This window comes from Canis aureus, chromosome 3, assembly GCF_053574225.1.
Source record: "Canis aureus isolate CA01 chromosome 3, VMU_Caureus_v.1.0, whole genome shotgun sequence".
In the NCBI taxonomy this organism is placed as follows: domain Eukaryota; kingdom Metazoa; phylum Chordata; class Mammalia; order Carnivora; family Canidae; genus Canis; species Canis aureus.
In genome coordinates this window covers 13,705,830-13,728,686 of record NC_135613.1, presented here as the reverse complement: position 1 = coordinate 13,728,686, position 22,857 = coordinate 13,705,830, and the positions used below count along the sequence as shown (strand labels likewise).

At 50.1% G+C, this 22,857-nt stretch overlaps 2 protein-coding genes and 1 long non-coding RNA gene across 13 annotated transcripts in view; 2 read left to right on the top strand and 1 right to left on the bottom strand.

Moving 5' to 3' along the window:
* Nucleotides 1–7,213, top strand: part of TMEM231 (transmembrane protein 231) — a 20,508-nt gene extending 13,295 nt beyond the window's left edge. For 2 of the 4 annotated variants that reach the window (XM_077890817.1, XM_077890810.1), the window contains exons 3-7: nucleotides 512–640; nucleotides 1,160–1,303; nucleotides 3,136–3,217; nucleotides 4,886–4,996; nucleotides 5,355–7,213. In XM_077890817.1, coding sequence (XP_077746943.1) covers nucleotides 512–640; nucleotides 1,160–1,303; nucleotides 3,136–3,217; nucleotides 4,886–4,996; nucleotides 5,355–5,530 — 642 coding nt within the window. In that variant the 3' untranslated portion in view covers nucleotides 5,531–7,213. Of the gene's footprint in view, nucleotides 1–511; nucleotides 641–1,159; nucleotides 1,304–3,135; nucleotides 3,218–4,885; nucleotides 5,003–5,354 lie in introns of all 4 variants that reach the window. The other 2 variants (XM_077890815.1, XM_077890823.1) reach the window with 2 other exon arrangements.
* LOC144309864 (uncharacterized) lies at nucleotides 5,619–8,865 on the bottom strand. The gene is made up of 2 exons (XR_013375758.1): nucleotides 8,513–8,865; nucleotides 5,619–7,512 (listed from the first exon to the last, which is right to left on the bottom strand). It is a non-coding gene; the product is annotated as an uncharacterized LOC144309864 (long non-coding RNA).
* Nucleotides 7,354–22,857, top strand: CHST6 (carbohydrate sulfotransferase 6). Of its 8 annotated transcripts, none has more exons than XM_077890779.1 (4): nucleotides 9,193–9,766; nucleotides 14,293–14,367; nucleotides 18,275–18,348; nucleotides 19,696–22,857. In XM_077890779.1, the coding sequence occupies exon 4, from the start codon at nucleotides 19,710–19,712 to the stop codon at nucleotides 20,895–20,897; it is 1,188 nt and encodes a 395-aa protein (XP_077746905.1). In that variant the 5' UTR covers nucleotides 9,193–9,766; nucleotides 14,293–14,367; nucleotides 18,275–18,348; nucleotides 19,696–19,709; the 3' UTR covers nucleotides 20,898–22,857. The 8 variants fall into 8 exon arrangements, with proteins under 8 accessions (XP_077746919.1, XP_077746923.1, XP_077746905.1 ...); XM_077890763.1 differs by having other exon boundaries at nucleotides 9,193–9,836; XM_077890793.1 differs by lacking the exons at nucleotides 9,193–9,766; nucleotides 14,293–14,367 and adding an exon at nucleotides 7,354–7,529.

Below are 22,857 nucleotides of genomic sequence, written 5' to 3'. Positions count from 1 at the left end.
ACACAGGCAGAGAGAGAAGCAGGCTCCATGCTAGGGAGCCTGACATAGGACTCGATCCTGGGACTCCAGGATCATGCCCTGGGCTGAAGGCAGTGCTAAACCGCTGAGCCACGGGGGCTGCCCTCAGACATGTTTCTAAAGAAAAAAGAAAACACCAGCAACAAAACGCAAAAGATTGAAGGAGACAACTAAAATAAACAAGCACACATATATATGCCATCAGGTGTTTTTCTTGCTGCCTCCGAGCTCTTCCTGTTCAGTATGACCCTTGAATATTTGAGAGGCATGATTATGAAGTTCAGGTTCCAGCATATATCCAGCATATATCCAGCAATATCTTTCCCCGATATTGATCCACTTATACCCATGTATTATTTCTTTTTTTTGCTTTCGGTGAGGGAGATAAATACTCTGTGTAGCAGAACAGTGGGTTACTGTGTACAGCGGGTACTGTGGATTTTAGCCAGGTCTATGAAGGACCAGGGTCACTGGCTCTCTTTGGGTTTCCTAGACTAGAGAAGAAGACAGGAACCAGGATGGGAAAATGGACATGCTGCATTTTAAACTGGAGCTTCCTCTGCAGTCCACGGAGCATGTTCTTGGTGTACAGCTCATCCTGACTTTCTCCTATCAATTGCACGTGAGTCTATTCCTTAGGGAAGCCCGTCCCTGCCTTTTTGTCTTTTTTTAAAGGTTTTATTTATTTATTTGAAAGAGAGAGAGAGAGAGGGAGCAGAGGAGGGGCAGAGGGAGAGGGAGAAGCAGACTCCTCATAGAACAGGGAGCCCGAAACAGGGCTCAATCCTAGGACCCTGGAATCGTGACCTAAGCTGAAGACAGATGCTTAACTCATGGAGCCACCCAGGTGCCCCATGCCTGTTAATAGAACTGAGCCCTCTTTCTGATTTCTAGGAAAACCCATGCTGCAGAAGACTCTTCTGAGATATAGTTTGGAATTTAATTGAGGCAAATCATGGGTTTCTCATTGGAGTCGTATCAATGTGTGTGAGCCTTCGACAGCTCAGAGGGTTCTGGGCAGAGGGCTTCCTGTATGGCTAGGCAGGTGTTTGAGGGGCTGGCAGGCTGCCGCCACAGACAGGGATGCCAAGAGCCCACAGGCTTCAGATCTACCTGAACTTGTCTCTCCTAATGATTTCAGAGGATGTCCACGTTCGTGATGCAGAGCATGGCGTTTCTCCAATCGTCCTTCGCTGTGCCAGGGTCCCAGTTATATGTGAATGGAGAGCTGCGGCTGCAGCAGAAGCAGCCTCTGAGCAGTGGAGGCCTCGATGTCCGATACAACGTAAGGAGGCTTCATATTGTCCATCTCTTTTTGTTTCTCTATGTTACTGTTTTATCAAGTTCTTTGAAGAGGGAGACATGAATGTTAGAAATAGCATTTCTCTGTGGGTGGTACAGAAAAGGATTTCTGAGGAATTCTTGCCATGAATTCTTTCAAAATCTAGAGATAGATACACCTATATTTACATCTAAAAAGAGGGACGCCTGGGTGGCTCAGTGGTTGAGTGGCTGCCTTTGGCTCAGGTCCTGATCCCAGGGTCCTTGGATCTAGTCCCACATCAGGCTCCCTGCGAGGAACCTGCTTCTTCCTCTGCCTGTGTCTTTACTGTCTCTGTGTCTCTCATGAATAAATAAATAAAATTAAAATGTATTTAAAAGAGAGAGAGAGAACAAAAATCTGTCGGTAAGAACTAAAATATTTATTGTTTGTGGGTGTGTATGTGCACCCACGTGCCATATTCCAAGTGGTCCTTTTAATTGGGGAAGTCCTACTAACCACTGTTAGGGAGCATAATAATGTATGCCAGCCCTGAGTAAAGAGGTCACAAATTATCATCTCATTCAGCCATCACAGCTGCCCCACGAGATGCCTGCTCCTGTCGTTTCCCAGCTGTCCAGCCGCTTGTCCTGTCATGGTCCCCCTTGCTCCTTTCTAGCCAAACCGGCCCTTTTGCTGTTGCTCAAACCCACAGAGCAGCTCCTGCCCTTCCCCCCCCAAGCTTTCCCCATTGACCTTTCCCTCTGCCACGTAACTGCATAGCTTGCTCTAGGTAACTGCATAGCTTGCTCTAGGTAACTGCATAGCTTGCTCTAAGGCTCCATTCAGGTCCCTGTTCAAATGTCCCTGAGCACCACCCTTCCCTGACACTTCTATCTATTCCAGATACATGGATTTATAGTCCCTCTACCTGTAGTCAATATAAATTTAAATAAAAAGGAGGGGAGGAAAAAAAAAAAAAAAAGGAGGGGAGGCTATAACTATAAACTTGTTATTTGAAGGTTTATATATTAGATTATATCAATTGGAACGTGATATTAGAAGGCAGGAGATTGTTTCCTTCTTCCAAAGATCGTTTGCTAGTTCCATCTCTGCATTTAAAAAACGTAAATTACAGAGCATACAATATGCTTATTATTTGCACTTGATCACGTTTATATCTACATTTAAAAGTGGTAAATTAAGAGCATCCAAGGAGAAGCAAAAAAAGAAAAAAAAGACAAAGGAGTTGAAAATATGGTCTCTTAAAAAAAAAACAAAGGAATTATTGTTCCTCTTGGAATAGACAAGGGTATTTTATAATAAACTGTAAGAGTTGTTAAAGGTGGATATTGACCCCTTTTCCTATCTCTGTAAAATGGAAGACTGAGGACTGCCTGGGTGGCGCAGTCGGTTGAGCATCCAACTCTTGGTTTTGGCTCAGGTCATGATCTCAGGGTCATGATACCAAGTCCTGTGTTGGACTCCGTGCTCAGCTCAGTGTCTGCTTGAGTTTCTCTCTCCTCACCCTTTGCCTCTCTCACTTGTGCTCTCTCTCTCTCTCACTCGTGCTCTCTCTCTCTCTCACTCCAAAGTAAATAAATCTTAAAAAAACAAAAAAACAAAAAACACCAGAAGACTGAATGTAGATGATTTAAATTGTTGCATGGTGGGCAGGGGGTAAAGGGTTGGTGGTCACCATCTCTCCATTTGTAAAAAAAAGGATTACCTATGTAGGAGTAGGTCACCAGGTACAAGAGGGTAGTCCTTGAGATCAGCCTGGGTGGGTGGAAGGGTGGAAAGAGGAGTGGAGAAGTGGCTGGGGGCTTATCCCACATCCTCCTGCTGTTTCCCAGGTATCCGTAATCAACGGGACCAGTCCTTTTGCCTATGACTACGACCTCACCCACATTGTTGCTGCTTACCAGGAAAGGAATGGTGAGTCATAGGTACAGTTCATTCAGCCGCTTCTCAAGGACCTTCCAGATTAGTGAGAACATTGGAGCCCTTGTCATGATGAAAGTATCAATACTGGTGAATACTCAGTGATGGGAGGGGAACAAGCTACCCAGATTTATCCTTTGCCTCCTAATCTAAAGACCCACAACCCTACCTCCACCACACTACTCTTAGAGTCTAGCAGGTAAGTGCTGATTTATGTGCCGTATTTATTTATTAAGTGCCACATTTATCTCACCACTGGCTTGATGTATTTCCTTTTTTACATAATTGAGTTGCTCCCCACCATACCTACAAAAGAAGCCAAAGACAAATTGTTATCCCTAGTTTTCAGATAGAATGAAGGAATGTGAGTGACTTACCCCATGTAAGCAGTGGAGGTAGAGCAGAAGGCCTAGGCTGGAAGGCAGAGTGTGTCCATCCCTTACAGAGGAAAGGCTCTCAGGCCAGCCCAGGTGTTTGACTCAGCACGTTTGGCTGGTTGGTGGTCTGAGGTTTTTCTCTGAAGGCATCTGAAGCATTACTTGGCAACAAGATATCATGAATACTGTACACACATACTTATCAAGTTTGGAGACTGCAGTTCCAGTATTTCTTCCTGATTTTTTCGTAATGCATTGATGGCATTATTCCAAAACTAAAGGAATTTTAAAACAAAACCACTCATCTACAACTTTTCTTTGTTTATTTCTTCCAGTCTTTGTCCATAGCAGATTTTTTTTTTTTTTTTTTAGATTTTATTTATTCATAGAGACACAGAGAGAGAGAGAGGCAGAGACACAGGCAGAGGGAGAAGCAGGCTCCATGCAGAGAGCCTGACATGGGACTCGATCCAGGGTCTCCAGGATCGCACCCTGGGCCAAAGGCAGGCGCTAAACCGCTGCGCCACCAGGGCTGCCCCATAGCAGATATTTTTATACAGCTCTTGTCGTAGTTTAGAAACATTTTAGGATCCAATTTTTTTTGTACTTCGTAATATAAATATTTCCCCACGCTGCTACAAAGTTTTAATTGGTATTATTTTTAGTGGTAGTATAGGATTCCTTTACTTAGCCATTCAGCAATTGTAGAAGAATATATAGACGGTTCCAAGTTTGTTTGTTTGTTTTAAGATTTATCTATTTGAGGGAGAGAGAGTGTGGGTGGAGGGGCAGAGGGAGAGGAACAGAAATCCTCAAGCAGACTCCCGGCTGAGCACAGAGTCCATGCAGGGTTTGATCCCACGACCCTAAGATCATGACCCGAGCCGAAACCAAGAGTTGATGCTTGATGCTTAATTGACTGAGCCACCAGGCACCCTCACCATTCTGTTTTTAACAAAAAAATTTTAAGTAGGTTCTACACCCAGCATGGAGCCCAGTACACAGGGCCTGAACTCATGACCCTGAGATCAAGACCTGAGCTGAGATTAAGGGTCAGACGCTCAACTGACTGAGCCACCCAGGGGCCTTTTAATATAAATATTTTGACAAGTATTTTAACAAATTTGTGAGCAACTTTGCATATTCAGTTCTCTTTCCTTTTGAATCATTTCTTTGGAATAAGTTCTAACGTTCGGAATTTGCCTGAGAGGTAAAAAAGTACTTTTATAGCCCTGATTATTTTATTGAGAGAGCATTCATGGATTAACTTCTGCTTATATTACAGTAACCACCATCCTGCTGGACCCCCACCCCATCTGGCTGGTGGGAAGGGCTGCTGAAGCTCCATTTGTCATTAATGCTGTCATCCGATACCCAGTAGAAGTAATTTCATATCCTTTCAGTTAAAGAGCCACAGTAGCTCAGTTTCCAAAAAGGAGGGTTCCTCCGTCATCCCCAAAAGCAACAGATGTGGGAAGCCTTTGATTGGAAACTGCTACGGTATTGTGGCCCCGCTCAAATGACTCCATCTGCTGTTCATACAGGGGGAATAATACTCATTTCCTCTTCATATTTCTCTCTGGGCAATTCTTCAGGTCAAAATCATCCATATTTATATCTTAATCCTCTTTTATCATCCCTTTTATATTAAGGGTATTTGAAACATTTTTGCCATTTCCCGTCTAAACTAAACCTTTGGTTTAACTTCCACTTAGAAAATATCATCTGGGACTCCTTAACTCTCTGTACATATCTACCAGGATTCTGGGAAATGATCAAGTTTGCCTGGATCCAGTATGTCAGTATCCTGCTTATCTTCCTCTGGGTGTTTGAAAGAATCAAAAGATTTGTGTTTCAGAATCAGGTGGTGACCACAATCCCTGTCGCAGTAATGCCCCAGGGAGAAACATATAAGGAGCACTTATCATAAGAAGACCACTTGTGAGAACTAAGCAGGACCCTGGCTACCTCCTTATTGTCTGAGAACTGCCATCTTAAGAAATTTTTGCAGAGAGCCCATGGACACGTGCCAGTGTGTATGCTTTTCCTATCAGAGACAAAGCACAATCCTTTCTCATTTTTCTCTATACAAATTCCGTATTTTGTAAGCACCTCACCCGGGACTAGTTTGTAGAAACATCTGAGGGTTCCTGAAAGCTATAATTTGCTTCTTTTTTTTTTTTCCTTGCCTTAGGCTTCAATTTCAGGAGACAACTACAGTCATTTTAGAACTCTTGGAAAGAATCCCATCTCTAGTCGAGCAAAGACTTTTCCTCTCTTGAACTGAGAAACATGCTATGCATTTCTTCCCACTATTGTAAACCACTTTTTACTCTTTTCAGGTCTCTCTTGTGAGAGATGTGCAAATCAGTAAGTAGCACTTTCCACTACTGAGCATCAAAATTTCCCACTCAAAACTTTGGTTTCCAGCACCGAGAGGCCATGAAGGAGAGAATGGAAGCGCCCGAGAGCACATACACGAACACGTGTATGGGTGGGTGACTCCAGGACACTAGGACCATCCACCTGCCCTCCGGCTAACAGACAGTCGTCTTATCATTATTAGCTCAGCTGAGCGGCCCTTTATCCCTGCCCTGCCATGGCTGGCTTGTTGCCCTGCCTTTCGCCCTTTCTGTGCCCCTGGAACAGCAGGCTTCAGCCAGAGTGCTGTTTCGTTCACAATCCTCTCGGCAACAGTGGGGGAAGTAAGGATTGCAACCGCAGTTTCTTTCTCTGGCCCTCATCCAACAGCCTGGACAGTTGCCACTCCTCCTCCTTGACAGCCCTCCCCTTTCTCGAAAAGGACGTGGGTGACAGAGGAGCTGTTGTTGGTATTGGCTCCCACTGCCAACAACCACAGAGTTTATTTGGAGGGCTAGCGAGCGGGAAACCCAGCACTTGTATTTCCCTTGATGAAGGAACAGGGTGCCCATCAGAATGAGCGGCTTTGGGGCGGACACACAAGGTGCAGCAAGGGGATAAAGAGGATGCTCACCCAGGCAACTTAATCTGGCCTGGCCATTAGCAGAATGTCAAGTAGTCCAGCAGGTTCACCCTCTTGCCTAAGTGAGCGTCTGTAGGATGGGACGACTGAATGCGGCTCTGTCGCGCGTGAAGACTAGTTCTCCATTCTTGCCTTGAGGAAACAAACCGTCCTCAAAGGATAAATGGATCTACTTTATGATCCTGAGATATCATTGACACTGAGACATGCCTGCTCTGATCCATGCTAACATACTCCTCGGTGAATGCTGCAGTTTACCTTGGAGATTCAGTTGTTTCCAAAGCACCTTTTCTTCCAGGCTGACCAAAATAAAAGTTTTGGAAACAGCTGTTTTGAAGTATTCAAGCACAAAAAATAGCTTAACACTGGCCCCTCTGCCTTTTCTTGTAATATCTAGGGCTGTTTATATACCTAAGCATTCTTTTTTCTTGAGGTAGAAATGAAAAAAAGGGTTTCTGGATTGAATCACAAAAAGGTAATGAGATATGGAAAAGAGCTAAAGACATGATAAACACTGCTTTGCATTTTGTTAAATTATTTTAATGCAAAATTTGTATAAATAACCATGATATTTTTTCTACCTTTCTAATTAAAATACTCAAAACGGAAGGTTTCTTGTGGCTTTTTCAAGAGTTTGGAAAGGGGGTGGGGAGGGCAGAGGTTGCGCACACTTCTCCGCGTTACTCACCGGCAGCTATATGTTGCCAGGTCTCTGCCCAAAGACCTTGGAACTTTTGTTAGCTCTTTGGCAAGTCCCCTGGTCTGGCCCCAAGTACTTGTGAGTTTTTGGTGGAATCCACATAGCATGTGGAAAACACAGGCTGGAAAATTACAGCTGTGTCTGGTGAATATCAAATTATTTACAGATCAGATGTTGGTGGCTTCTGAACCGGAATGAAACAATGTACCTGCGAGAGGGAGAAAGGTGAGTAATACACAGGATTTTACCAAAGGAGCTGTAACTCAGAGCTAAGTCAAGGTTTGAAACAATTAATATTTGTTGATTGGGATGGGGGGAGATCTCTAATTTTGCACAATGATTATCCAGTTTCTGTGACTCAAGTGAGGCTCCTGAGCCCCTGCTTAGGTCCCATCATCTAAAAATTTGGTCTTTTTTTCTTTCTCCTCCTATTCATGCTTCTTGTTTTTTTTTTTTTAATTTATCATTTATTCTTTTAAGAGAGTATGAGGGGAGGGAAAGGAAGGAGAGGGCCAGAGGAAAAGGAGAAGCAGATGCCCCCTAGAGCAGGGAGCCCTGCAGGGATCACCACTTGAGTGGAAGCAGAATCACCCAGGTGTCCCATCATGTTCATGCTTTTTTAAAGATGTCTTGTTTCTTTCTGACCAGATAAATTCTAAATGCCTATTGGCAGAAAATGTAGTTACAGAAACCTGAAGAAAATAAGTTGTCCTTAGACGTCCCATTGGTATTCTGATACATGTCTTTCTATTGTACTGTTTCTAATTTTTTCACTGTAATAACAACACTTCTATGAACTTTGTGTATAAATCCTTGTTGCCGTTTCTTTCCTTAAAATAGATTCTGGAGGGGTGCCTGTGTGGCTCAGTAGTTTAAATATCCAGGTCTTAATCTCAGGGTCCTAAGTTCACGCCCCATGATGGGCTCCTGCTGGGTGTGGAGCCTACTATTAAAAAAAAAAAAAAAAAAAAAAAAAGATAAATCCTAGAAAGGAATTGCTAATTCAAAAAGCTTATGGCTGTTCTTAAGGATTTAAGTTCATGTTGCCAAACCGCATCCTGGAAAGAATGCACTAATTTATAGTCCCAGCAGCAGAGGCTTCTTTTAGATCCCACCACGAACTGCAAGAGGTCAGAATTCTCTTTTCCAGATGCCTGGACTCTGGTTATCTGGGTGGGGGAGGGCCTGCTTTACTTACTGAAACTCACCCTGTATTTATCCGGACCTGCTCTCAAGGCCGGACCTCTGGATCAGGCTAGAACGGAGCGGGGAGCCAGCCCCGGGTGTCAGGTCCCAGTCGGCTGCTGCTCGGGGAGGCCGCGCGTGTCCGCCTGGCATCCAGAGGCCTCGGACCCGGCGCAGGTTAGCCGAGGCCGGGGGCTGGGGCGCGGCCTGGCTCCCGAGTCGCCTCGCCGCGAGGATGCACCGAGGGCGCGGAGGACGCCGGCTCAAGGAGGGGTCTCCTTGCCCGGGACGCGCGCGGGAGGCCGCTTTCGTGGCGGGTCGGGAGGCTGAGAGGGAGCGCGAGCCCTTCGACGTCCTCCCGGCCCGGGCCCACCTGCGCCCGCCCTCCCCGGGTCCCCCGGCGCCCGCCCCGGCGCCCGCCCCTCCCCCGAGCTGGGGACGGTGGCGGGAGCCGGGGGCCAACCAGCTCCCTCCTTCCTTCCGTCCCTCCCGCCTCGGCTCCCGCCCGCCGGCTCCGGGACCGCAGCCACGTCTGAAAGCGCCTCATTGTGCGCGCTCTCCTCGGCGGCGGCGCGGGGCGGCGGCACCCGGCACGCGGGGGGCGCGGGGGGCGCGGGGGGCGCGCGGGGACTCGGGGGGCGCGGGGGGACTCGGGGGGCGCGCGGGGACTCGGGGGGCGCGGGGGCGCGCGGGGCCGCGGGGGCGCGCGGGGGCGGAGGTCCAGGGCCCGGGCAGGGGCGCGCGAGTCTGCGTCTGGCCGCTGCCCGGCGACTGCACCCCCACCCACCCCACACCCATCCCGTCCCCACGACGCCTCGCGTTTGCCAAGACCCTCCTGCCCCGGTGCCCGCTCCCCGCCGCCCGAGAGCGCCCGGTGCCTCCGACGTCGGTATCCGCCGCCCGGCGCCCGTCCTCCCCGAGCCTTCTCGCGGGTGTCCCCGGGAGCCCCTCGCCGGCCCTGGGAGCCTGCGGAGCGCGTCGGCCCCTGCGGACCCTCCGGCGAAGCCTGGCACCGGGAAGCGGCGAAGTCGGGGGCTCCTGCGGGACCCGGGAGAGAGGTGCCGCCTCCGCGCCGCGCCAGCTCGGGCCGGGGCGCCCGCTGCGGGGTACGTTGCTCGCTGCTCTCGGCCCGGGGCACCGACCTAGCCGGCAGTCGGGTCTGGGAGACGATCAGAACGAGGCAAGGACCCTGCGACTCCGGGCGCCGGCTGCAAAGTGCGTTCCTGCGGCTTCCGCTCACCTGAGATCGCTGCTGGGGATCCCCAGACTCCCGAAACGTGAGATTCCAAGGGCAGGGAATTGATCTAGGAAGCTTTCCCCACGGAACTCTCCGGGGAGAGCAGCTTGGTGAGTGAACTTAGAGCCCCAGGCAGCTGAACCCGAGTCTGGTGGCCCCTGTTTCGGCTGCTGGATCTTGGGCAACAGTGAAGACGTCTCCTGGCCTCCGCACACAGTAACTTTCCTTTCTCTCTGGGTCTTGTGCGGGAGCTTTGCGGGTGGGATGCCCGAGGCCTACGGGCGGAAGGGCTTGGCCGCCGGGAGCTGAGGGGGAGTGTGCCGAGCACCCGAGCTCGGGAGAAGAGTGCGCGGCTGCTAGAGCGTGGGCCGAGCTGAGGGTTCGGCGGTTCCCTTTACCCCTCTCCCACCCGCGGGGCAGGCGCTTTACAGCGGCCTTTACAAAGGAGCCAGCCCAAGCACCAAGACCTGAGGGGTGCCTTGCTCAAAGTCACACCTCAGTGGGGCAGAGGCAGAAATTGCACCCCGTCTGGCTTCAGAAGCCAGTCTTCCAGCCATTATTTGCTGCTACTTTGCATGTACATGTTCTGTCCCTGCCCGGGCTTGCCACATTCTGTTGCTAGGATGCTGGGTCACTTCAGCCAGGCCACACTGTTGTTCTTGAGCTTTCCTTATGAAGAAGCTTTCGATGGGATCCCTAGAATATAGCTGTAACCCCGGATTTGAAAGATTGAACAAACACAAGCATATTATGTGGCAAGATATTGTTCTAAAAGCTTGAGCAATATTATTAACTCGTTGAATCTTCAGAGCAGGTCCTGACTTGAGTTATATTACTTCCTCTATTTTATTTTATTTTTTTAAAGTAAGCTCTAAGCCCAATGTGAGGCTTGAACTCATGACTCCAAGATCAAGAGTCACAAAGCTCTATGGACAGCCAGCCAGGCAAATTTTCCCCCTTTTATAAAACAACAGGTGCCAAGAGATTAATAAGTACCTTGCCCAAGATCACACAGTCAATGATCAAATGGAGTTCATGAGGGATCCCTGGGTGGCGTAGCGGTTTGGCGCCTGCCTTCTGCCCAGGGCGCGATCCTGGAGACCCGGGATCGAATCCCACATCCGGCTCCCGGTGCATGGAGCCTGGTTCTCCCTCTGCCTGTGTCTCTGCCTCTCTCTCTCTCTGTGACTATCATAAATAAATAAAAGAAAAAAAATATTAAAAAAATCAAATGGAGTTCATGAGCCACTGGGCTATTCCTACTCCCTGTCACCGGACAGCATCCTGCTTCTAATCTAGTAAGGGGAGATAAGAACAGAAATACATGAATAAGAGTATTCCACATGGCGATAGTAGCATTGACAGGTGTTTCTCAGTATCACCTAGTACTCGTGCCATGTTGAAATTTCCAACTGCCTCAAAGATATCTTCTTGCACTTGGTTTGTTTGAATCAGAATCCAAACAACGTCCACACACTGCATCTGGCTGTTATGTGTTTTGAGTCATCTTCTAAGACAGCCCCTTCCTTTTTTTTTTTTTTTTAATGTAATTGAATTCTAAGAATTATTTAATTCTCAAAAAATAATAAATTAATCAAAAGGTTAAAAAATATACCAGAGAAATTCCAGATTATCCCATTAGATGACTCAGTCAACACCTGGAGAAACACAGGAGGATGTGCTAAATGTGCACTCCGTACCCCCATCCCCTGCATATGTTACTTCAGAAAGGGGGCGGGAGCCCCTGCGCTTCAAGTCTCCCTAGCTGTAAGGCTCTATGATTAGGTCCTGTGCAAAGGGCGTTTTGAGGATCCCCAAAATTCAGAGCCAGGGAAAGGTGTTCTGTGTTATCAGCTCACTTGCTCTCAAATGCCCCCAGGGTGGCTCGGAGCCAGGGAGACTTAAGAGTCCTTTCCTGGACAATTTGATTTCATTTCCCAATAGATTCCTGCAAGCAAATCTGTTTCCTCCAGCAGCATCTGGCCTGTGTGACTCCAGCTTCCCTGCCTCGGGCTAATGCCACGGAGCCACTCATTAGCACTGGCAGAGAGATAGCAGATGTGGCCCGGGCTGGGCTTAGGCCGGATTCCCAGGTGACGGTGGGCTTGGGGATCTTGATACCCTTCAGTGCATAGGAAATAATTCTCCAGCCCATGCTTCTGTCCTCCTCTGGCCCACTGGTACCCAGGTGAGCTGGGAGATGGATTTGCAGGCACTTCTCCTTCTGCAATGAAAGCTGGAGCAGGCAAATTCTATCCATGCCTCCTGTAACCAATGTTATGATTCTATAATTGCCAAGGTAATACAAGTCTATCGTAGACTGGAACCTGGAAAAGCAAAGCACTAAGAAGAAAAAAATTACCTGTAACCTGGCCGTAGAAAGATAACTACTAATATTTAGTACGCATCCTTCCAGATTTCTTCTATACATTTTTGTGGATTTTTTTTTAAAGATTTTATTTATTTATTCATGAGAAACACACAGAGAGAGGCAGAGACATAGGCAGAGGGAGAAGCAGGCTCCTTGTGGGGAGCCTGATGTGGGACTTGATCCCAGGACCCTGGGATCATGACCTGAGCCAAAGGCAGACCCTCAACCACTGAGCCACCCAGGTGTCCCTGTAGGTTTTTGTTTTTTTTTTTTACTATTGTATTTATTTAATTGAGAGAGAAAGAGGGAGAGAGAGAGAGAGAGAGAGAACATGAATGGGGCAAGGAACAGAAGGAATGAGAAGCAGACTCCTCACTTAGCAGGGAGTCCCCCATGTGGGGCTCCAACCCAGGACCCCAGGATCATGACCTGAGCCAAAGGCAGATGCTCAACCAACTGAACCACCCAGGTGTCCCTTGGATATATATTTTAGATGCATTGCTGCATCACATAGTAACCCTATGTTTAAACTTTTGAGGAACTACCTGTTTTCTGCAGGAACTGCACCATTTCCACCCCCCCCCCCAGCAGTGCATGAAGATTCCCCACCTTCTCACTAATTCTGGTTATTATCTATCTTTTTTATTTTAACCATCCTAGTTGATGGCGAGTGGTCTGTCATTACAGTTTTGTTGTTTTTTCTTTTTAAAGATTCGATTTATTTGAGAGAGAGAGAGTACAAGCAGAGGGAGGAGTAGGGAGAGCAAGAGGGAGAAGCAGGCTCTCAGCTGAGCAGGGAGCTTGATGTGGGGCTTCATATCAGGATCTTGGGATCATGACCTGAGCCAAAGGCAAACGCTTAACCAACTGAGCTACTACCCAGACACCTCCCATTATAATTTTTTTTCCATTATAATTTTTTAAAAAGATTTTATTTATTCATTCATGAGAGACACACAGAGAGAGAGAGGCAGAGACATAGGCAGAGGGAGAAGCAGACTCTCTGTGGGGAACCTGATGAGGGACTTAATCCCAAGACCTTGGGATCATGACCTGAGCTAAAGGCAGACCCTCAACCACTGAGCCAAAGGCAGACCCTCAACCACTGAGCCACAGGCATCCGCCCATTATAGTTTTGTTTGGCATTTCCCTAATGACTAAAAATGTCAAGCATCGTTTCATGAGCTTGTAGACAATTTGTATATCTTTGGAGAAATGTCTACTCAGATCTCTTGCCCATTTTTCAATTGGGTTGTGTTTGTTTCTATATTGAATTGTAAGAGCTCTTTATATATTCTGGATCCCTTGCTACACATATGATTTGCAAGTACTCTCTCCCACCTGGGGGTGTCCTTTCACCTTTTTAATGATGTCCTTTGATATTTGTATATATTTTTATATTTGTGCATTTTTAACACACTGTATGTTCTAGTACTTGTGCGTTATCCACTCAACACTATGTAGTTAAGAGCTCTAAAGTTAGATGGCTAGGACTTAAATTCTGACTCAGCTGCTGTGTGGTCTTTTAGGCAAAAAAAATTTTTTTTTGGAGATTTATTTATCTATTTATTCATGAGAGAGACAGAGAGAGAGGCAGAGACACAGGCAGAGGGAGAAGCAGGCTCCCTGCAAGGAGCCCATAGGCCTGGATCCCAGGACTCTGTAATCAAGCCCTGAGCTGAAGGCAGACGCTCAACCACTGAGCCACCCAGGTGTCTGCTTTAGGCAAGTTTCTTAATCTTTCCAAACCTTAGTTGCCTCTTCTGTAAAATAGGGAAGAGTATCAGGTCCATGTCAAAGGGTTGTTCTAAAGATTAAATCAGAAGATGGGCAGAAAAGTCATAGCATATAGGAAGCCCTCAACAGATGGTATTTACTGGTGTTCCATGTTTCCAGTCCACCATAGACATGCATCCTTCTCTCCTCCCTTGCTTTTCTATCTCTCTCTCTCTCTCTCATTTTTATTTTTTCTCTTTCCCTCCTTTTCAACCTTTTCCCTAACAGATGCCCTAGACTCCATTAGAACTGGTTTGCCCCCAGGGGTGGCCCTTGATGCCAAGAGTCCACTGATCCTTCATCTGGAATCTGTTTTTTCTAGTCCTTGGGATTCCTGAACAGGGATGGCCTCCAGCTGATGCCAAACAGAGAAATCTGAGCCATGAATTTGTACCTAGTGTTATATTTCACTCCCTTAGATACCCTGCCAGGGCCGGGAGAGGCTGCGCACAGGAGATGCTGCTGAGTGAGGGGTATGCAGAGCTGGGGTACAGGTGAGGATTTCCCAGAGAGCTGGGTTCCTGGGCTTGCATCAGTCTGATGCAGTCCTGAGTGCATCAGTCTGTGGAGCATCAGACTCTTGATCACAGCTCAGGTCTTGATCTCGGGGTTGTGGGTTTGAGCCCTGCATTGTGCTCCACATGGAGCCTACTTAAAAAGTTAAAATGCTTAGCAGGAAGAAACATGGGGCACATGGGGAATTCCCCCCCTTTGGATTTGGATCACAGAGTATCTGACTTCCATTAAGCAAATATTTATTCTTCATAAATCTTATTTACTTGAGAGAGAGAGAGAGTGAAAGCGAGAGAGCAAGAGCATGATCAGGGGGAAAGGGAGAAGCATGTTCTCTGCTGAGCAGGGGCCCAATGTGGGGCTCAACTCAGGCCTCTGGGATCATGACCTGAGCCAAAGGCAGACACTTAACTGACTGGACCACCCACGTGCCCCAGGCAAATATTTATTAATATCATCGACTCATTCAGTCTTCAGGGACATTCTTAGACATGATACTGTCTTATTCAGCCAGGATTCTTGACTTTTTATTGAAATATAACATAACATGCAGAAAAGAACACAAGTCATAAAAATATAGCTTGATAACACACTCAGGTAGTTAGCACCTCATCAAGAAACACAGTGTGACCTGCCCTCAGAAGTTCTATCCATGCTCACTACAGTCCTGCCCTCTCCCCACCCCACCCCACCAAGGGGACCCACTTTCTAAATAAAACACTTGGTTGTAAATGGCAGATATTGAACTCATGCTGGCTTTACTAAAAATGGAGTCTTTTCCCCAGCATGAGAAGTCCAACCGAATCCAGATGCTGCCAGCTGCCCATGTGCTCTCAGATTTTCTTTCTTTAGCTCAGTTCTCTTCTCTGCTGGCTTTGTAACTAGGGAGTTTCCCTCTTCCCTGCAAATCTACAAAAATACTGAGATTGGACTTGGGGCAGATGTCCATTTTTTTGTTTTTTAAGATTTCATTTATTTATTCATGAGGGACACAGAGAGAGAGACCAAGACGTAGGCAGAGAGAGAAGCAGGTTCCATGCAGGGAGCCTGATGCAGGACTCGATCCCAGGACCCCAGGATCATGACCTGTGCTGAAAGCAGATGCTGAACCACTGAGCCACCCATGTGCCCCAGATGTCCATTCCTAAGCCTATCACTTGATCGGGGGATAGTTTATGGAATATATAGATGAACCAGGCTTGAGACACATGATTCCTTAAGAACCAGGAAGTGGGCAGTCAGCCCCATGCAAACCACATGCACTTTGTGTGAGTGAGGGTGGTTCCTCAAAGAAAAATCTTGAGGCTGTTAGCAGAATAAGGAGGAACAGGTACCGAGTGGACCCAAGCAAAGCTTGTCTAGTGCACCTGTGTAGCGTGAGCCCCACACTGGGTGCCTGGGAACAGACACACTCACTTACAAAAAAAACTCCACAATCTTGACTCTCAAGTTGCTCACAGGCAAGAAGGGCAGAGTGATGCATGGCTTAAGAAAGGCACAGGTGGGCAGCCTGGGTAGCTCAGTGGTTTAGCGCCGCCTTCGGCCCGGGGTGTGATCCCAGAGACCCGGGATCGAGTCCCACGTTGGGCTCCCTGCGTGGAGCCTGCTTCTCCCTCTGTCTGTGTCTCTGTCTCTCTCTCTCATGAATAAATAAATAAAATATTGAAAGAAAGAAAGAGAGAGAGAGAGAAAGGCACAGGTGAGGTGTCTTGGGAGGAAGCTGAGATGACTCCTGGTGGGAGTCAGGGCTGGGCACTTAGAGCAGAGGAGAACATGGGTGTAATGATTCCAGGTGATCTGACACACAGGATGCTGAGTGGGGATTTTTGGGAAGTGAGGTGGGAAAACTGAAGGTTGCTGAGTAGGAGAACGACAGCATCAAATACAGCATAGGCGGCTCTGGTGGGTCTGTGCAATGTGAAATGCCGAGAGACACAGTGGGGGATTTTTCCAGAATCCAAGAGAGAAGTATGCAAGCCAGGACTAGCACAACCCTCCCCTGGCACTGGATAGTTGGGCCACTCACTCGGACTACCATCTGGTCCTTTGGCCACTTCATCGGTGTGTCCCTGATGCCTAGCTACATTGTCTGCTGTGATAAGGACGTTACACATTTGACCTCCTGGATTGATCATGCTCTTGCTCTCTCTCACACTCTTGCTCTCTCAAATAAACAAATTCTTTTTTTTTTTTTAAGAGTTTATTTATTCATGAGAGACACAGAGAGGGAGAGAGAGAGAGAGGGGCGGAGACACAGGCAGAGGGAGAAGCAGGCTCCATGCAGGGAGCCCGATGTGGGACTCGATCCTAGGACTCCAGGATCATGCCCTGAGCCACAGGCAGACGCTCAACCACTGAGCCACCCAGGGATCCCTCAAATAAACAAAATCTTAAAGATAAATAAAGCAGCTAGAGGTAATTTCTACTTCCCAGGAATGTTGAGAGGATGCAGTTCAATCATGAAGAGAAAGGACTTATCCCAGTGCCTTCCTGACCTGTTCTTCCTAACTTTGAACCCTGAGGCAATTGAATTTGCTATCCCTAAGGCTTCTTATCAGAAAACTCTCCTGTAGGATCCGTAGGACCCTGCTGTCTCTGGATACTCTGCATGGGGTAGGATGTGTTAATTCCCTTCCTAGTTGTTGAGTTCCAATTAATAGGATCAGATATCAGTTCTGTATTGTGTGAGTCACCTAAGAAAACCTCTGGTTTCTCTGGAGGGTAGGTAACAAGCACATTGGCCTGCATTCAAGATCCTCCCTAGCCAGGAAAGGGCTGGGCTGGCCAGGGCGGCTGTGTTTGGGCCAAACTCAGGATCCAGTGCTCTGCAGGGATTTCGTAGGAATGGGCCAAATGACTGTAATGGGAAAGCACTAGGAACTTTGAGATGGAAGTCCTGGGTTGGGGGTCCCACTTGCCCTGCTGTCTTTCCAAACCTTGGGTCCTTCACAGAAATAATGGAAATCATAATGTCCACCAAAGGAGCAATTGAGTTAAATCACAGCATCTACACTTGTGTGAGGTTCAGGACGCAGTGCTGGAGTCAGTAGCAGACCACAAAGCTGCCGGCCGTCCTCCACCTACTCCGGAAGCCTCCAGATAAGTGAAATCTGCTCACGATTTAGATCTGGCTTCTGGTGGTGATGTGGACAAAGGAGGGGCCTTAGTGGGGAGTAAATGCTGTGAAAGCACAGAAGGCCCCTTCCTTCCAAAGCTGCTCTTCCCTGAGATCGTGGCAAGAGCAACAGGTGCAAAGAAAAAACCCTGGGACCTTGGGGTGTGCGAACCTGGCTCAGTGTTCCTTTCACTCTGTGGGTCAAGTGCAACATTCTTAAGATCCATTGAAGGCCACAGGGATGGTTGGGACCAGAGGTGGTCACAGGAGATTCTGGGATTCCAGATGTAGGTGACCTCAGCGTGTCTCATCTGGGTAGAGACCTCCCAAGGTTCCTTCTCTCCCAACACAGCATCATCAACAGTAGCACGAGGTGGAGGTACGGCATCCGCAAGCCCTTCCTCATCTGTGTTGGTAGCAGCTTCCCCATGACAAGCCCGAGAGGCTAAATGTTATCATCCTCATTTTACAGAGGACAAGACTGAGCCTTGGAGAAGTCAAGTCATTTGCTCCAGGTTTCATAGCTCCTAAGTGGCTATGAGAGGGCCCACTGCCAGTCCTCTCTCCTCCACCCATCAGGAGACACCATCAATTCACACTCACTTGGAAAAATGTACCCAGCCCCTGGTCTGTGCCCAGCTCCAGCCAGGGGCTGGGTCGCTCTGTTCCCACCTGCAGAGAACTTTCTGTCCGCCTGGGAATGCAAAGCCCTCCCACGGTGCAGGGCTCCTTCCTCCTGTGAGACTGACCCAGCCTCCCTCCTGCTTTCTCAGGCTCTGAAAAACCTGCGGGCACCTTCCATGGATCTGTGACAAGTGTGCAGCTCTCCGGGCAGCCCTGGACTAGAGTGAGTAACCCCAGCATGGAAAGGGCAGAAAGGCCAGGAGCCTGCCTGCCGTCACCTCTCCCTTTACCGCTCTCTTCTGTGCCTTCACACGGCTCCAGAGGGTACCCTCCCCCTGGAGTCCGTGCATCCTCTAGCCCTTTCCTCCCTGTAGATGGCAACAGTTGGTGTTCTTTGTCTAGGTCATCATTTACTTTTAATAATAAAAGCTATTATTTGCTTGGTGAAAAGAAGTCCGGCCAACCCAGAAGCACACTGTGTAGAAAGGGCAAGTTACAGGAGTTACTACATGCCCTGCCCCCCAGACTCCTGTCATGACTCCAGTCCAGTATCAGTCCTCTTTTTACTGATGAATAAACTGAGTTACAGATTTATTAAGCGTTTGGTCCAGGATCACAGACTAGGAAGTGGCTGAGCCCAGTGAAGGAGTCAAATCACCCATCAAGCTGTTTTGCTGGGCATCCCTGGGTGGCTCAACGGTTTAGCGCCTGCCTTAGGCCCAGGGCGTGGTCCTGGAGTCCTGGGATCGAGTCCTGCATTGGGCTCCCTGCATGGAGCCTGCTTCTCTCTTTGCCTGTGTCTCTGCCTCTCTCTGTCTCTCTGTGTCTCTCGTGGATAAATAAATTAAAAATCTTAAAAAAAAAAAAAAAAAGCTGTTTAGCTAAACAACCTAAAATGGTCTCCCTACAAAGGAAATTCTCAAGCAAAAGGAAGGAATCCGTTTTAAAAATCGTATTTCCCTCTCCAGAAAAAAGAAAGGAAGAAAGAGTAAGGCAGAGACAGAGAGAAGGAAAGATGGGAAAGACAGGAAGGAAGGCACTAGGGGTGAGCATGTATCTCCCATAGCATTCTGCAACTGGCCTCTTGCTCTGCATAGACAAGATCTTGGCTGACCTCTTAAAGTCCTGTTCCTGGGAGAGGGTCCACCTGAGACGGCTGCGGTCTGGGGAGCTCCCCGCCCAGGTCTGGTGGTCGGTCGGGGCGGGGGTGCTCCCTGCAAGAAGCAGGCTGGCGCTGGGGTGCGGCGGGCCGCGGGCCGCGGTCCCTAATGCTGCCCCGCAGGGACACCTGAGATAGCTGCGGTCTGGGGAGCCCCCCCCCAGGTCGGGTGGTTTGTCGGGGCGGGGGTGCTCCCTGCAAGCAGCAGGCTGGCGCTGGGGTGCGGCGGGCCGCGGGCCGCGGTTCCTAATGCTGCCCCGCAGGGACACCTGAGATAGCTGCGGTCTGGGGAGCCCCCGCCCAGGTCGGGTGGTCGGTCGGGGCGGGGGTGCTCCCTGCAAGCAGCAGGCTGGCGCTGGGGTGCGGCGGGCCGCGGTCCCTAACGCCGCCCGGCTGCTCTCTCCCGCGCAGGCCCGGCCGGCGGCATGTGGCTGCCGCGCATCTCCAGCACGGCGGTGACCGTGCTCCTGCTGGCGCAGACGGGCATCCTGCTCTTCCTGGTCTCCTGGCCCAGGCCGCCGTCGCCCGCGAGCGGCAAAGAGCGGGTGCACGTGCTGGTGCTGTCCTCGTGGCGCTCGGGCTCGTCCTTCGTGGGCCAGCTCTTCAGCCAGCACCCCGACGTCTTCTACCTGATGGAGCCCGGGTGGCACGTGTGGACCACCCTGTCCCAGGCGAGCGCGCCGGCGCTGCACATGGCCGTGCGCGATGTGGTGCGCTCCGTCTTCCTGTGCGACATGGACGTGTTCGACGCCTACCTGCCGTGGCGCCGCAACCTGTCGGACCTCTTCCAGTACGCGGTGAGCCGCGCGCTGTGCTCGCCGCCCGCCTGCAGCGCCTTCCCGCGCGGCGCCATCAGCAGCGAGGCGGTGTGCAAGCCGCTGTGCGCGCGGCAGCCCTTCCGCGTGGCCCAGGAGGCCTGCCGCGCCTACAGCCACGTGGTGCTCAAGGAGGTGCGCTTCTTCAACCTGCAGGTGCTCTACTCGCTGCTGCGGGACCCCGCGCTCAACCTGCGCATCGTGCACCTGGTGCGCGACCCGCGGGCCGTGCTGCGCTCGCGCGAGCAGACCGCCAAGGCGCTGGCGCGCGACAACGGCATCGTGCTGGGCACCAACGGCACGTGGGTGGAGGCCGACCCGGGCCTGCGCGTGGTGCGCGAGGTGTGCCGCAGCCACGTGCGCATCGCCGAGGCCGCCACGCAGAAGCCGCCGCCCTTCCTGCAGGGCCGCTACCGCCTGGTCCGTTTCGAGGATCTGGCGCGGGCGCCGCTGCCTGAGATCCGCGCGCTCTACGCCTTCGCGGGCCTGAGCCTCACGCCGCAGCTCGAGGCCTGGATGCACAACATCACGCACGGGTCTGGGCCTGGCGCGCGCCGCGAGGCCTTCAAGACCTCGTCGAGGGACGCGGTCAACGTCTCGCAGGCCTGGCGCCACACACTGCCCTTCGCCAAGATCCGCCGGGTGCAGGATCTGTGTGCCGGAGCGCTGCAGCTGCTGGGCTACCGGCCCGTGTTCTCGGAGAAGGAGCAGCGCGACCTCACCCTGGACCTGGTGCTGCCGCGCGGCCCTAGCAGCTTCAGCTGGGCCTCATCCACAGACACGCACCCGGGACCTTAGCGGACGCCCCGCGGTTGTGGCGGTGGGGAGGGAGCCGGGCACACAGGGCCAGCCAGGGCTGCTATTGGAGGGGCCGGGAGTTTGGGAGCCCTCCCCCGTAATAGGAACAGACTGAGTCCCCAGAGCTCCAAGTTTCTTCCTTCTTGCTTCTGAATTTTCTTTTGAGTGCTCCTTAGCAGCTGGATTCCCGTCTGGCGCACACTTCATGGAAAGCAAAACTGTGTCCACACTTCTGGGCACAGGGAATGAGTTCAGGTGGGCTTGGCTGTACTCAAGTGCTTTCTTCCAAAGTCTGTTTTCCTTTTGGATGCATCGTCCAGCAGCTGAGAAGGGGACCCCAGCCCTGTTTTAGAGTAGAGGGGCATCGTGGTGAGGCCGGCTCTGAAATCTGTACAGCACCCCCACCCAACACACACACACACTCTGGACTTCGGTCCCCCATGCCCCACCGCCACACTCCAGCAAAGCAACTGGCCTTTATATTTACTTCTTTCTTTCAGCAAGAAATCAGACAAGATGCCTCTTATCTTGTGATCTCCCTGTGGCTTCTCTCTGCCCCGTTACCTGCCCAGTTACCTGGGGTAAACCTTTGATTTGTCTTGACCCAAAGGGTCCTACCCACAGAAATAAACATAGTAATTTTTGTTTACTGGACTTCACAGTCTGTAAAGTTGAACAAGTGAAATGCAAAACTGAAGGGACCTGTCCAAGGTCACACAATGAGGAGGATGAAGGGAGGAGGGGAGTTTTGCTCTGATGCTATAGTAGGAAGGAGAGGGTGAATCAGGCTTGCACAGACCTGTCTCCTTCGTGAAGGAGGGTCAGATTTTCCCATCTATCTGCACTAGGAAGAGTAAGCAGCTGTAGTTGGGGCCGCAGGTGCAGGATGCAGGAAGTGATGAGGTATCTGGGCCCAGAGTGCAGAGCCTAGGGAGCCTCCTGGATAAGCCTGGAGGGAGGCAGTGAAGGGGAATGGTAGAGGATGAAAAGGATAGAGAGGCCTGGACGGCAAGCCAGACAGAGCGTGTGGCAGAGCAAGAGGTTGGCATCAGGATCAGTGCCTGGAGGGCAGGTGGCAGGATGACTGTAACTAGATAAATCTTGCCAGGAGGGCAAAAGAAAAATGGCTCTGCTGTGGTGGTTTTCGCTTGGTCCTCCCAGGCCAGGCCCTAGAGGAGAGCAGAATCCCTTTCCTACCTGTAAGCCCTGGCTCCAGCAGCAGAGACTTAATAAAGGGATGTTGGATGTGTAGAGGTCTTGGTCCTGAGTTCAGGAAATGAGAATGAGAGTTAGCAAGTGCCTAGTAGGTGTTTAAAAAGGAAAAAGAGGAGGGGGAATAAACGCTCAAAGAACCCCTGAGAAGAACAGGGACGCAGATCTGAGTGTGCATAGACTTGGGGCATGGTGTTGGTGCTAGGACTGACATTTGCCAGAACTTGCATGCCTGTTACCTCTGGAAATGAATGGGCTGCCTCACTTGCCATCAGTTGCCAGAAGGGGTTCTGGAAGTTGCCAGCTTCTTTTTCTCAGCCCAAGTGTGGCCTTGGATTGGTGAGACCTCGGTTGTGCACCCCCATCCTTGCTGCAAAGCAGGCGGGCAACAGGGACTCTGGCACTTCTTTTCTTGCAAGGAGTAGAGAGATACTGACCTTGAAGCTGAAGCTTGAGGACATCTCACTTAAGGATCTGTAAAGCTGTAGAAGCTTCAGGCCCCATAAAACCTCCATCTGCCCCTTCACAATAACATGGGAAGGTAATTAGAACTCTGAATTTACTGGGGCACCTGGGTGGCTCAGTTGGTCAAATGCCTAATTTGGCTCAGGTCGTGAACCCAGGGTCCTGGCATGGAGCCCCACTTGGAGCTTCCCACTCAGCAGGAGTCTGCTTCTCCCTCTCTCCTTGCCCTGCCCCCTGCTCCTGCTGGTGCTCTCTCTCAAATAAATAAATCTTTAAAAAATAA

Coding starts and splice junctions, on each gene's coding strand:
- CHST6 (XM_077890793.1), top strand. CDS start 19,710: ATGTGGCTGCCGCGCATCTCCAGCACGGCGGTGACCGTGCTCCTGCTG.